The sequence below is a fragment of the Nanorana parkeri genome, unplaced genomic scaffold, assembly GCF_000935625.1.
Source record: "Nanorana parkeri isolate BGI_ZX_2015 unplaced genomic scaffold, ASM93562v1 scaffold533, whole genome shotgun sequence".
In the NCBI taxonomy this organism is placed as follows: Eukaryota; Metazoa; Chordata; class Amphibia; order Anura; family Dicroglossidae; genus Nanorana; species Nanorana parkeri.
Genome location: NW_017306801.1, coordinates 199,746 through 211,848, shown reverse-complemented (window position 1 = coordinate 211,848; position 12,103 = coordinate 199,746). Strand labels below are relative to the sequence as shown.

The 12,103-nt window shown below is 50.0% G+C and overlaps 2 protein-coding genes across 2 annotated transcripts in view; one reads left to right on the top strand and one right to left on the bottom strand.

Annotated features, from left to right (window-relative positions):
* The window catches only part of MCM3 (minichromosome maintenance complex component 3), a 21,726-nt gene extending 13,106 nt beyond the window's left edge, over positions 1-8,620 (bottom strand). The window contains 5 exon segments of the mRNA XM_018561609.1: positions 457-695; positions 2,625-2,755; positions 4,431-4,639; positions 6,981-7,093; positions 8,381-8,620. Coding sequence (XP_018417111.1) covers positions 457-695; positions 2,625-2,755; positions 4,431-4,639; positions 6,981-7,093; positions 8,381-8,464 — 776 coding nt within the window. The 5' untranslated portion in view covers positions 8,465-8,620.
* Positions 8,621-8,956: 336 nt separating this feature from the next.
* The window catches only part of XKR5 (XK related 5), a 23,392-nt gene continuing 20,245 nt past the window's right edge, over positions 8,957-12,103 (top strand). Inside the window, exon 1 of the mRNA XM_018561602.1 lies at positions 8,957-9,070. Coding sequence (XP_018417104.1) covers positions 9,001-9,070 — 70 coding nt within the window. The 5' untranslated portion in view covers positions 8,957-9,000. The remainder of the gene's footprint in view (positions 9,071-12,103) is intronic.

Below are 12,103 nucleotides of genomic sequence, written 5' to 3'. Positions count from 1 at the left end.
GAGAGAGAGAAAGAAAGAGGAGAGAGAGAAAGAAAGAGGAGAGAGAGAAAGAAAGAGGAGAGAGAGAAAGAAAGAGGAGAGAGAGAAAGAAAGAGGAGAGAGAGAAAGAAAGAGAAAAGAGAGAAAGAAAGAGGAGAGAGAGAAAGAAAGAGGAGAGAGAGAGAAAGAAAGAGGAGAGAGAGAAAGAAAGAGAACAGAGAGAAAGAAAGAGGAAAGAGAGGAGAAAGAGGAGAGAGAAAGAGAGGAGAGAGAAAGAAAGGAGAGAGAAAGGAAGAGGAAGTGAGAGAGAGAGCGCGAGAAAGGAAGAGGAAGTGAGAGAGAAAGAGGAGAGAGAGAGAAAGAAAAAGAAAGAGAAAGAAAAGACTACAGCTGATCTTTAACGGACATTGGCAAATGGATAATCTTCCAGGCAATGCACAAATTTCCAACACAAAGCATAAAGACATCCACAATTACCTGAAAGAGCCAGACGTGTAGCCATTTTGTTTGGATGGCAGACAGCGATAGGTCCCAATAATCTGCACGCGGTCCCCGGGCTTCACCTTGTCGACAAGGTCATCGTCTACAATGATGTCCACGGATCGCGGCAGCTGACCGGCGGGGGCCTTCTCTGGCATCTCCTGGATGGTGATCGTTTGATGATCTTTGTATAAGGAGAGTCCAAACTCTGTCTCCAGCGGATTGTTATCCTCATCCTGCAATCAGAAGCATTGAGCTGTCGGATCACCATTGTACTGATTATAAAGGAACCCATTATAGGAAAATCCTTTACTTTGCAGATGCCTGCTAAGGATGCAAACTATTGTGCAGCTCTCCTCCAGGTTAGGAGCGCCTCTTTAATAAACTCACAGACAACGGAGATCAAGCCTTAGATACATGCAATGCATTTCACTAGATTAGCTTCTCAATTTGGGGTCTCCTAGAGCAAAGGCAAATAAACTCCGGCCCACGTGCTGTGGTCCAACTACAAATCCCATAAGACATTGACAGCCACAGACCGATGCATTACGGAATTTGTAGTTTAACCACATGTGGAGGGCTGAAGTTTGCCTACCCTTGTTCTAGATGTTCCAAGAGCTAATAGCGATCCCTGCCTCTATGATAAGTAACCATTGATGGCCAATATCTTTTTATGTTTTGTGTAAGGAGAGCATTCCTCCCACCACCAGTCTTCTCCGCCGACTTATTGTAAGGGAGAAAGGTCTTCACCATCCACCAACGTGAGAGCAATCTTCTCCACTCACTGTCATTGTAAGGGAGAAGGGTCTTCACCATCCACCAACGTGAGGGCAATCTTCTCCACTGACTGCCATTGTAAGGGAGAAAGGTCTTCCCCATCCACCAACGTAAGGGCAATCTTCTCCACTGACTGTCATTGTTAGGGAGAAGGGTCTTCACCATCCACCAACGTGAGAGCAATCTTCTCCACTCACTGTCATTGTAAGGGAGAAGGGTCTTCACCATCCACCAACGAGAGGGCAATCTTCTCCACTGACTGCCATTGTAAGGGAGAAAGGTCTTCCCCATCCACCAACGTAAGGGCAATCTTCTCCACTGACTGTCATTGTTAGGGAGAAGGGTCTTCACCATCCACCAACGTGAGGGCAATCTTCTCCACTGACTGTCATTGTAAGGGAGAAGGGTCTTCACCATCCACGCTACATTATTCACGGTCTGCACTTCTCTGATCATTTTTGTTTTAATCATCATTTCACTGCATTTAGCAACCCTGGATGTCATATACACCAAGTATTTCACATCCCTTATTTTTACCTACCTATTTTTATCAACCTATCCTACACTATAATGTGCCATAGGTGATCGCTCCATTGATTAGAAGGGGTTTCCAGAAACCGGAAAGGTTCAGGCGGCACCGTGGCTTGTGGTTAGTGCTTCTATCTTGCAACACTGGGGGTCCTCAGCTCAGGTCCTGGCCAGGACACTGGAGTGTAGGATGAAATCCAAGTACCTGGCATAAACCCATGCAAACACAGGAAGAAAATGCAAACAGTGTCCTGGATGTTCTGCCTGGGGTTCCTCCGAGTGCTCCGGTTTCCTTCCACAAGCCAAAGAGACGCCGTCACGTTAATTGGCTCCTATCAAATAGCCCAAGGGAAAGATAGGCTGAGTGTCTACCCTTAGGCTTGGGAGAGACCCAGCTACCTCTTCTATGGAAACAACCTCTGTACCACAAGAAGGCAAGGCTCAGGAATCCAGTACCCTAGCAGAGCCCCACAGAGGGTGACTGCTGACCTCAAGGCCATCCAGTCGGGACAAACAAACATTGCGCTGACCCAGGCGGTAAGAAACACAATCAAAAACTGAGGGACGAGGGGGGTGAAAGGGTTTTTTTTAACCTTGTCTGTGTGTTTCCTGTAAACTGAAGATCCAATCATCTCTCAGGTTGCTGTCCTGGAAGATGATTGGAGAAATTGGGCCTATTCTACAGAGCGCGTCCAAGATGGCTGTCTCACCCATCTGCCCCAAGACCATTTTGAAAAATGCTTCGAGTCCCCAGGGAGAAAAGCGCTATAGAATAATAAATATAAGAAAATGAATTGCAAAGGGTTCCTCCATAGTAAAAAGGTTAAGATGACTAGACGCCCCTAGGCTGCGGTTCTTACCTTAGTGGGATACACAGCACTGGAGGGAAAGGCGTCCAGGCTGGTCAGATCTGAATACTTGCGCTCGATGGTCTTCTTCGTGACCGGACAGTAGTGAACACTGCGGACCACTTTGGGGCGTACCAAAGAACCTGAACACAGACAAAACACTGGTGTCAAGGCATGATGATAAACTCTACAATGAATCTGGTATGATAGGTCACTGCATGCAATCACATATCCGATATCAGCAATGATTTCGTATAGTTCCAATGTATCCTGAAGTATTACAACGTATGCTACAGAGCAGGAATTAGGGATGCATCGATCCTAGTATTGGTGCCGACACAGAATATTTGGGCAAGTACTCGTACTCGCCCAAATGCTCAGATACCGGAACTTCCGGGCAGAGAAAGATTTCCTCTGACTTGCAGTGCCGTAGGGGGAACATGGAGCCAGCTTCCCGTGCGATCAGGAGTAAAGACCCCCTGCCTCCCTGCTTCCTGACTGGCCAGGAAGCCAGCTCCATGCTGATTGCCCACAACTTCGAGCCAGCCCCTTGCTGACTGGCTGGGAAGCCGGCTTCCCGGCAATGAGGAAGCTGAGAGGCGGGTCATTACTCGCTGCCCGGCTTCCCGACTGGCCGGGAAGCTGGTTTCCTGGCAAATGACAATCAAGCCGGCCAAACAACATGGAACAGGCTGCCCGGGCATTTAGGAAGCAGGGCAGTATGTCATTACCCACCGCCCGACTTCCTGAATGCCTAGGAAGCACCGGTATCGGTACTCAGTATCGGCGAGTACCAAGAGCAAAGTATTGGTACCCGTTACCGAAAAACTAGGGATGCACCGGTATCGGTGCATCCCTAGCAGGAATGCTTTCCACTCTCGCCAAACAAGGAGAAGTTTAACTCTCCAAAATCTACCAAAAGTCAACTATCAGTTTCATAATATTGTTTTCAGGCTGCAGTGACACAAATCTGCCACTAGGTGGCAAAGTAACCACTATAACCATACAAGTTCTATTTCTACCAGGGGGATAGTAAAGCTGAAGTCAGGGCAGAATATAAGAACATGAAGGAATGGAGTTTAGGGGTTTATTTAAAAATCATTTAATGGTAATTCGACTTTTCTAGGTGAATTTGGAAAAAATGGAACTGCCCCCAGCAACCTGACCTCCCCCCACCCCTTTGCTATCACCTCTCAAAGGGTAATAGCAGCCCTGGCTATTCCCCTACGCAGCTGCCGATGTAGGACCTGCACACACCAGCACAGCCCTGAGGTCAGGGAATTTTAAACTCGCAAACGGTGAGCACTCATTGGTCAGCACGGTCATCTGACTGAGAAACTTTTCTGATGGTGCGGACCAATGAGGAGCGCTTATCAAGAAGCATAGTCAGGTGACAGCGCTCACCAACGAGTGCCCACAGTTGGCAAGCAGAATTAAGAAAACTGAGACTGTGCTGCTTTGAACGAATGTACACCGGCAGCCATCAATGGGACGGAGTGCCCGTTGACAGGTAAGGATTGGGGGGGGGTAATTCTATTCCCCCCCCAAATTCAGTTGGGAACGTGAAATGACCTGTAAGTGCTACACCATAATCTGACTTGGAATCCGCCTCTTGCAGTCCCCATGCAGCAGGGATCAGACAGGGAGGGGAAGAAGCAGCACAAGGAGCCAATTAGTTGTGCTGGAGTGCTTATTTGTCAACAAGGAACATGCTGATAGGAGGAGAGAGCACATGTCTGTGTTTCATCGGTGTGTGCAGATATTGGGCGGAGTGTAACTTCAAATGCGTTATTTACAAGTATAAATCAATGTACTCACATTTGGTAACGATACCCTCCACGCAGACCGCGGAACCCAGGAATCGGGAGGTGAGGGTCCGGGGGCTGACGTGCTTGGAACCAAAGCTTCCTTCCAGGCCGATATAGAAGTCTTCGTACTGCTTGGCGTATGTGGCGTCAATGGAGGCAACGAAATCCTTCAGAGCGCGCTGGAAGGCAATCAGCCCCTCGAAGGCGTGATTCATCAGCCTGGGCGAGAGGTCAGAGAAGGTGGGTGAGAACAGACAACGCGTCTCATCAGGTAACTCCGGGACAGCTCATGATTCAGGCCGTCACTTCCCGTCTACGTACATTACACTTCCCCCGTCTACGTACATTACACTTCCCCCGTCTACGTACATTACACTTCCCCCGTCTACGTACATTACACTTCCCCCGTCTACGTACATTACACTTCCCCCGTCTACGTACATCACACTTCCAGCCTAAAAAACATCACACTACCCGTCTACGTACATCACACGTCCCGCCTACGTACATCACACTTACCGCCTACGTACATCACACTTCCCCCGTCTACGTACATCACACTTCCCGTCTACGTACATCACACTTCCAGCCTAAAAAACATCACACTACCCGTCTACGTACATCACACGTCCCGCCTACGTACATCACACTTCCCGCCTACGTACATCACACTTCCCGCCTACGTACATCACACTTCCCGCCTACGTACATCACACTTCCCGCCTACGTACATCACACTTCCCGCCTACGTACATCACACTTACCGCCTACGTACATCACACTTCCCGCCTACGTACATCACACTTCCCGCCTACGTACATCACACTTACCGCCTACGTACATCACACTTCCCGCCTACGTACATCACACTTCCCGCCTACGTACATCACACTTCCCGCCTACGTACATCACACATTCCTTCATTGATACAACTTCCTTATTTTTGCATGAAAAATACTTTCTGAAGCCAGTGATTGGACAGAGAAAGCTCAGCGATACCCAGGCACCCAAAAGAGGTATCGAGGAGGTGGTGATGTCACTTCCACTCACTATATACATAACCATGACATCACACCTTGATGTGAGGCAATCTCTGGCACGATTAGGATCGGCCACATTCACAGCCATTCCTAACTGCAGTTCCCATTGCAGCAAATGGCAAATCCCATCATGCAATGGGAACTGCAGTTAGGAATGGCTGTGAATGTGGCCGATCCTAATCGTGCCAGAGATTGCCTCACATCAAGGTGTGATGTCATGGTTATGGGAATGAGAAGAGAAGGCAGCGCCTTGCTGCAACATCCTCTGTCAAAAGGGTGACAACGCTGTTCTTTCATATATACAGCACAGGGAGCGTTGTCACCATTAAATCAGGAAGGAAACTAAGGCAGCCACCACATCTAGGAGCTGCTAAGCTGCATTATGACATTCTTACTCTTGGGTGTACATGCACCTCCAACCCATAGAACAGGGATAAGCAACCTCAGCTATGGATGAAACTACAAATTCCATCATGGCTCTGCAAGTCACACCTGTGGCTGTCTTGCAATGCCTCATGGGAGTTTTAGTTAAGGTTGCCTACACTGCCTTTGACGATCAAGGCATAAATATAAATAAGGGACGGAACAAGGATTGGCGTACCAGTGGAGAAACAACCAACCCTAGCATGCCATAGCAGTCATTGTCCGACCCGTTCCAGCCGGCCCTTTAGGCAAAAGGCAGGAGGCATTACATAGGCATCCCGGTCATGTGATCACTGCCTGGCTGTCACAGTGATCACATGATAGGAAAGCTGTCCTACCGATTCCCAAATCAGGCTTCCTGGTCATGTGATTGGAAGCCTGTCCTACTGAATCCCAAACAGGCTTCCTGGTCATGTGATAGGAAGCCTGGCCTACCGAATCGCAATCAGACTTGCTGGTCATGTGATTGATAGGGATTTGGTAGGACCAGCTTTCAATCACATGACCAGGAAGACTGATAGGGATTTGGTAGGACCAGCTTTCAGTCTTCCTGGTCATGTGATTGAAAGCTGGTCCTACCAAATCCCTATCAGGCTTCCTGGTCATGTGATTGAAAGCTGGTCCTACCAAATCCCTATCAGGCTTCCTGGTCATGTGATTGAAAGCTGGTCCTACCAAATCCCTATCAGGCTTCCTGGTCATGTGATTGAAAGCTGGTCCTACCAAATCCCAATCAGGCTTCCTGGTCATGTGATTGGAAGCCTGTCTTACCGAATCCCATTCAGACTTGCTGGTGATGTGATCATGCCATTGGAAGCTGGTCCTACCAAATCCCAATCAGGCATTCCTGGTCATGTGATTGGAAGCCTGTCTGATCGGCTGCCGATCATAAACAGTGACTGGGAGCGATCAGTAACAACGCGGTCACTATGCTGGGAGCACCAAATGAGCGCAGTCCCTGAGCAAGACAGCGGCACACACACATGCGTCAATGCAGCTGTACAGCTCACCACCACGGTGCTACACATCTACATCCGGTGTGGAAGAGTCGACATTTAGAAGCGCGCCGCTCATTCATACTTCCCGGCCGTACTCACTGATTGGCTCTCTTCTCATTCTTCCGGCGGAGATCATTAATATTGACGATAAGCCGGCACTGGTTGTCGCTGATCATGTCCCGGACTTTGCTCTGGTAGATCCCCTGATCCTCCTGAAATGGGGAAATCCAAAAGATAAAAAAAATGTAATGGAAAAAATGAATCCAATCATTTCAGTCTTAAAACTTTGGGGGCGCCGTCTACACGCAGGACCGCCAGTCACCAGATGGGGGCGAAACAAAGATTGTCAAAGGCCCTGACCCATCAAAATCTCCAACTGGTGACGTCACATCTAGTGCCAGCAGGAGATTTAGACCAGATGTCGCTCGCGTGCCGCTGTCAGAATCCTCATGGAGTCGAACACCCGTCACTGCGCCTGCGTGGCTTCACAATCTCCATCAAGTTCTCCAACCCTCGTCAGTGCGCCTGAGCGGTCACCGAACGGTGGAATCAAGTCCTCCACATAGCATTGGTGTGTCGGGGTGCCCATCCAACGGCACAACATGCATTGCCATCGGGTGGCTGAGCTTCCAGGTGACCACTCAGGCACGCTGACGGGGGTCAGAGAACTCATTGAGGATTGCGAAGCCTCAGGGACGGGAGCTTGATAACCCCATGAGGATTCTAAGGCTGACGCACTAGCGCCCATCTGCTCACGCTACTGGCAAGTCACGGAACGTGACATCACTAGTTGGAGATCTCAATGGGTCGGAGATTTCGGCAGACCACTTGTGTACAGTCCATACACCTCACTGCAGCCTAGCACTCAGCAGGGTCACCCGACCTATGAGAAGCACTCTTCGGCAGGAAACGCCTGATGGGTCAGGTGACCATGCTGACCAATGAGGGCTTTCCATTTGCAAGCAATATTCTAGATGCTCATTGCAGGGATGCAGATCTGACGGTCTCCACTTTTTTTTAGCTCATCACATGTAACAATCCGGTTATACAATCTCTTTTAGCTCTATTGGTATTACAAAGAGCTGGTCACGATTGAACGGTGCAACCGTAACACGTATGGTGGCCCTTCGGGCCTGCATTGTTCCTGCACATGTATGTTTTAAACAGGGCAAGCACAAAATTGCTCCCTATGTGCCCAAATCACAGCAGACATCGTACAGATTGTACAATCACCTTTGGATCGATAAGTCTCCCTGATTAAATACTAATTAAAAGTAATGCTTATATTACATGAAGTTTTGGTAAACATAAAATTGTACAATCAGATTGCATTGGGCTTGGCCAGGCACACACTATACGATGTGACCGTGCAACCTGCTGTAGATCCACAAATGTAAAATCTACAATTGTACGATCATATCGGCCAGCTTTAAAGATCGGGCCTTTCCGCCCCCATGAAAGCAGCGTCTGTCCCAAGGAATGACGAGCTCGCACATCACCTCATCGTCCAAGAAGTCCAGATACTCCCGCTGCGCCTCCCTGATCTCCTGATCCTCCACCTCTGCGATCATCGGGGCGGCCATGACTTCCTCTGACTTTGTGAAACGCGTGTGCGAAGATTGCCGACAATGCACGCCGCGTCCTTTCTTCCACCAACAGACTGGCGCGAAAACCCAGCTTTCCCGCCAAACCGCCTACCTAACTAAACTTCTGATTGGACCGCGGACGGGCGCGAACGTCCCGCAGCCCAATCAGCTACTAAGGTTGCGAACGAAGGGCGGGGCTATGAGGTTGCAGGGGGGGGCGGTCTAGAGAAGGGGCGGGGTTAATTCGTCACATAAAACAATAAAGATGGGATGGGGCGGGGCTAGTCAAATAGACAAACTGCAGGGGGAGGGGTTACGAAAATAGCCGAGCGGCGGGGAGGAACCAAGCTCTACTTTCATCGGGTGGTCGCTTCGCCCCCCTCCCAGCGCAGCTCTCCCGCTCGCCTTCCCCCAAGGGGGCGGAGTTACGCCGTGGGTAGGCGGTGCGGTTTAGCAGATGGGCGGGGTTTGTGGTGTGAGTGGCGGTGAGGCGGGAAGGCGGTAAATACGGAATCCGGGAGGCGGTGGCCGGAATGAGGGTAGCGGGCTCCGGTTGGCTGGTCCTGGTGTCTCTGGTACTGTACCTAGCAGAGCGGGGTGCCGGTGAGTACGCGGTAAATAGCGGGATATCGGTGTCCTGGTATTGGTTGCCACTGTGGTAGCTGGTACGTGTGTGAGGTACTGGTCACGTGATGGGCTCTTGTATGTGTGGTCATGTTGGGTGAAATGCGTTCATGTATTGGCAGTGGTCATGTGATCTGTGTCATATCACTCCTCTACATGTGGGACTGCCACTAGTGGGCAATAGGGGGACTCGGGGGCGGGCACGGATGGGGTGCTGTGTGTGTATATAGCAGTTTAGTATTCGGGGGCGTGGCATACTTCATGTGTGGTGGTCATGTGATAGGTGTCACATGACCCTCCCCTCACATGAAGGGGTGACCCCCCTGTAGGTATCCTTGGCTCGAAGCTCTTAATGCATAACTAAAAGCAAAATTTTGGGGACACTTGTTGCCATGACAGCTGTCGGGATTTCAGTCACCTTTGGAAAGATAGCCACTCACTGGCTTTAGGGGGCACATGATGGGGCTCGCGCATGTTCTAGTTTGCATTTTTTGTTACATTCTTTGTAGTTAAGGAACGCCAATGCCGTCCCTTCCATCTTATATTTTATAAATGCCGTACCTGCCGTATAAATCACATAAAGAATCCCCAAGCATGGCCGGCTGTCCACATCTGACAACACCAGCCTGACAGTTTTGGGGTTTGGTCAGGTGACTGGTGAGAAGTGTGTTGCATTCTATTGCTCGATACACCTGCGCTTTGCCAAACTGCTGCAGATCCCACTAGATCAGGACCACGAGTACCGATACTTTGCTTTCGGTACTCGTCGATACCAAGTACCGGTGCTTCCGCTGGCATGGAGCCGGCTTCCCGGGCAATCAGGAAGCCGAGTGGTGGGTAATGACATGCCGCCGGGCTTCCTGATTGCCCGGGAAGCCGGCCCCATGTTTGGCCGGGAGGCCGGCTTTCCAGCCCCTCAGCAAGGAGCCGGCTGTTCCGCCAGCTCGATGCTGATTGGCTGGGAAGCCGGCTTCCCGGTCACTTGGCATGGAGCTGGCCTGATGCTGATTCAGCATGGAACTGGCTTCGTGGCCAATCGGGTGGCGGGTCATTACTTGCCGCCCAGCTTCATGATCGCACGGGAAGCTGGCTCCATGTTCCCCTACGGCACTGTCGGTCAGATGAAATCTCCCTCTGACGGGAAGTTCCGGTATCGGAGCATTTGGGCGAATACGAGTACTCGTATTACTTGGTATCGATACCAATACTAGTATCGGTGCGTTCCCCAGTCTCTTCCATTACACGGTATCATGCATAAGGGTCAGAGGACGCCGATGTTGGTGTTTGGCTTCTGAGGTGCGTTTAGGAAGAATTGATGAAGGATTTGGAACGCAGTGTTTGGATCTTGTGCAGCTTTTAATCTTTGCCAATGAGACGCATGATGGACGCAGATGATGTGGAACCGATGCTTCCAGGTACAGGCAGCGTGCATGTATATTGGGTATAATCCTTTCGGTTATCCTAACTATGAAGGAGAGACTATGAAGGCTGCGGCCGCTGACGTCCTGGAACTCTATTTTTCTGGGCCCCTCTATAGTCTGGGGCCCCAGGCCGCTGCCTGTTGTGCTCTCCTTATGTCCCACTTGTAGTTTTCCATGGAACGTCTGCTTCAGTCAGATTACAGTGACAGCGAGGCTGCATTCCAGGAGGCTGCAGTGTTATCTGCCCTTTGTACAGGACGCTGATGATGGCCGCCGATGTTTTCTGACCTGTGAGCAGGATATGGATCTCTTCAGGGAAGGACCGCCCCCTTCATAATGGATTACATGTGTGACCGATCTCCTGTTCAGAGTCAACAGCGGAGATGAACATCGTCACTCACTCGTGTACTGGGAGCCTGCGGGGACCGGGTCTGTTTTCCAGTGTTGGATCCAATCCGTATCTAGTTCTTTTTCCTCATCATTAGACCCACCAATAGACAGGACTTCATGTATGACCTCCAGTAGAAAAAGCGGTTGACAACGACGTTAAAACATGTAAGGACTTAACTTGAATGATGTCTCTTGATCCGATCATCTTTCCAGTATTTTTCAAGAGTCCCTCCAGCGCTGGTGCCGGTCTCAGATCCAGTGCCGACTCCTCTCTCTTCCTGGCACTTCCGGTCCCACGGTGTCTTGTGCGGGTGCTCACTGCCGGACCGCATGCATTGACTTACCTTGCGTCTCTCCTCGTCTCCCGGCCGAAGATCTGAACTGCGCATTCGCCCGTCCCATGATCCTTTGCAGCCGCCCGAGAATCTACATAATTGAGGGCATCGTATGGTTACCGTATTTGCCGGCGTATAAGACGGGTTTTGAGACCTTAAAACATCCCCCGAAAATCGGGGGTCGTCTTATACGCCGGGTACATACGGAAGGATACGGTATACTGTATGTCGCTTCGGCTACATACAGTATACCGCGCTGAGCCAATCACGGCAGGCTTTGTATTAATGAATACAAAGCCTGTATTCATTAATACAAAGACTGCCGTGATTGGCTCAGCGGAGGACACAGCGGCGGATCGTGGACAAGGTAATAGACTGCAATCCGGAGTGTGGCTCGGGGTTACCGCTTATGGTACTGAAAATTAACCCAGAGCCACACTCGGGAATACCGCCATGGATGTTAGTGGGTACATTTAAACATTATTTTGGGCTATACTCGTCTCATACGACGAGTATAGCCCAGAACCTATATTTTAACATAAAAAGTAGGGGGTCGTCTTATACGCCGGCAAATACGGTACTATATCCTCAATTATAAATGGGAAGTGATCTACATCACTTCCTGTTCATTCATAGTTGTAGATATAGTAACCATACTCTGTCCTCATGTTATGACTGAACAGGAACGCTCAGTATAGAGGATTCCTCATCATTGATAACAGGGGACACAGAAAAAGAGAGGACTCTGCGCGTCTCTGAGGACTCTGCGCGTCTCTGAGGACTCTGCGCGTCTCTGAGGGCTCTGCGCGTCTCTGAGTGCTCTGCGCCTCTCTGAGGGCTCTGCGTACTCCAATCTCTTTATAAAT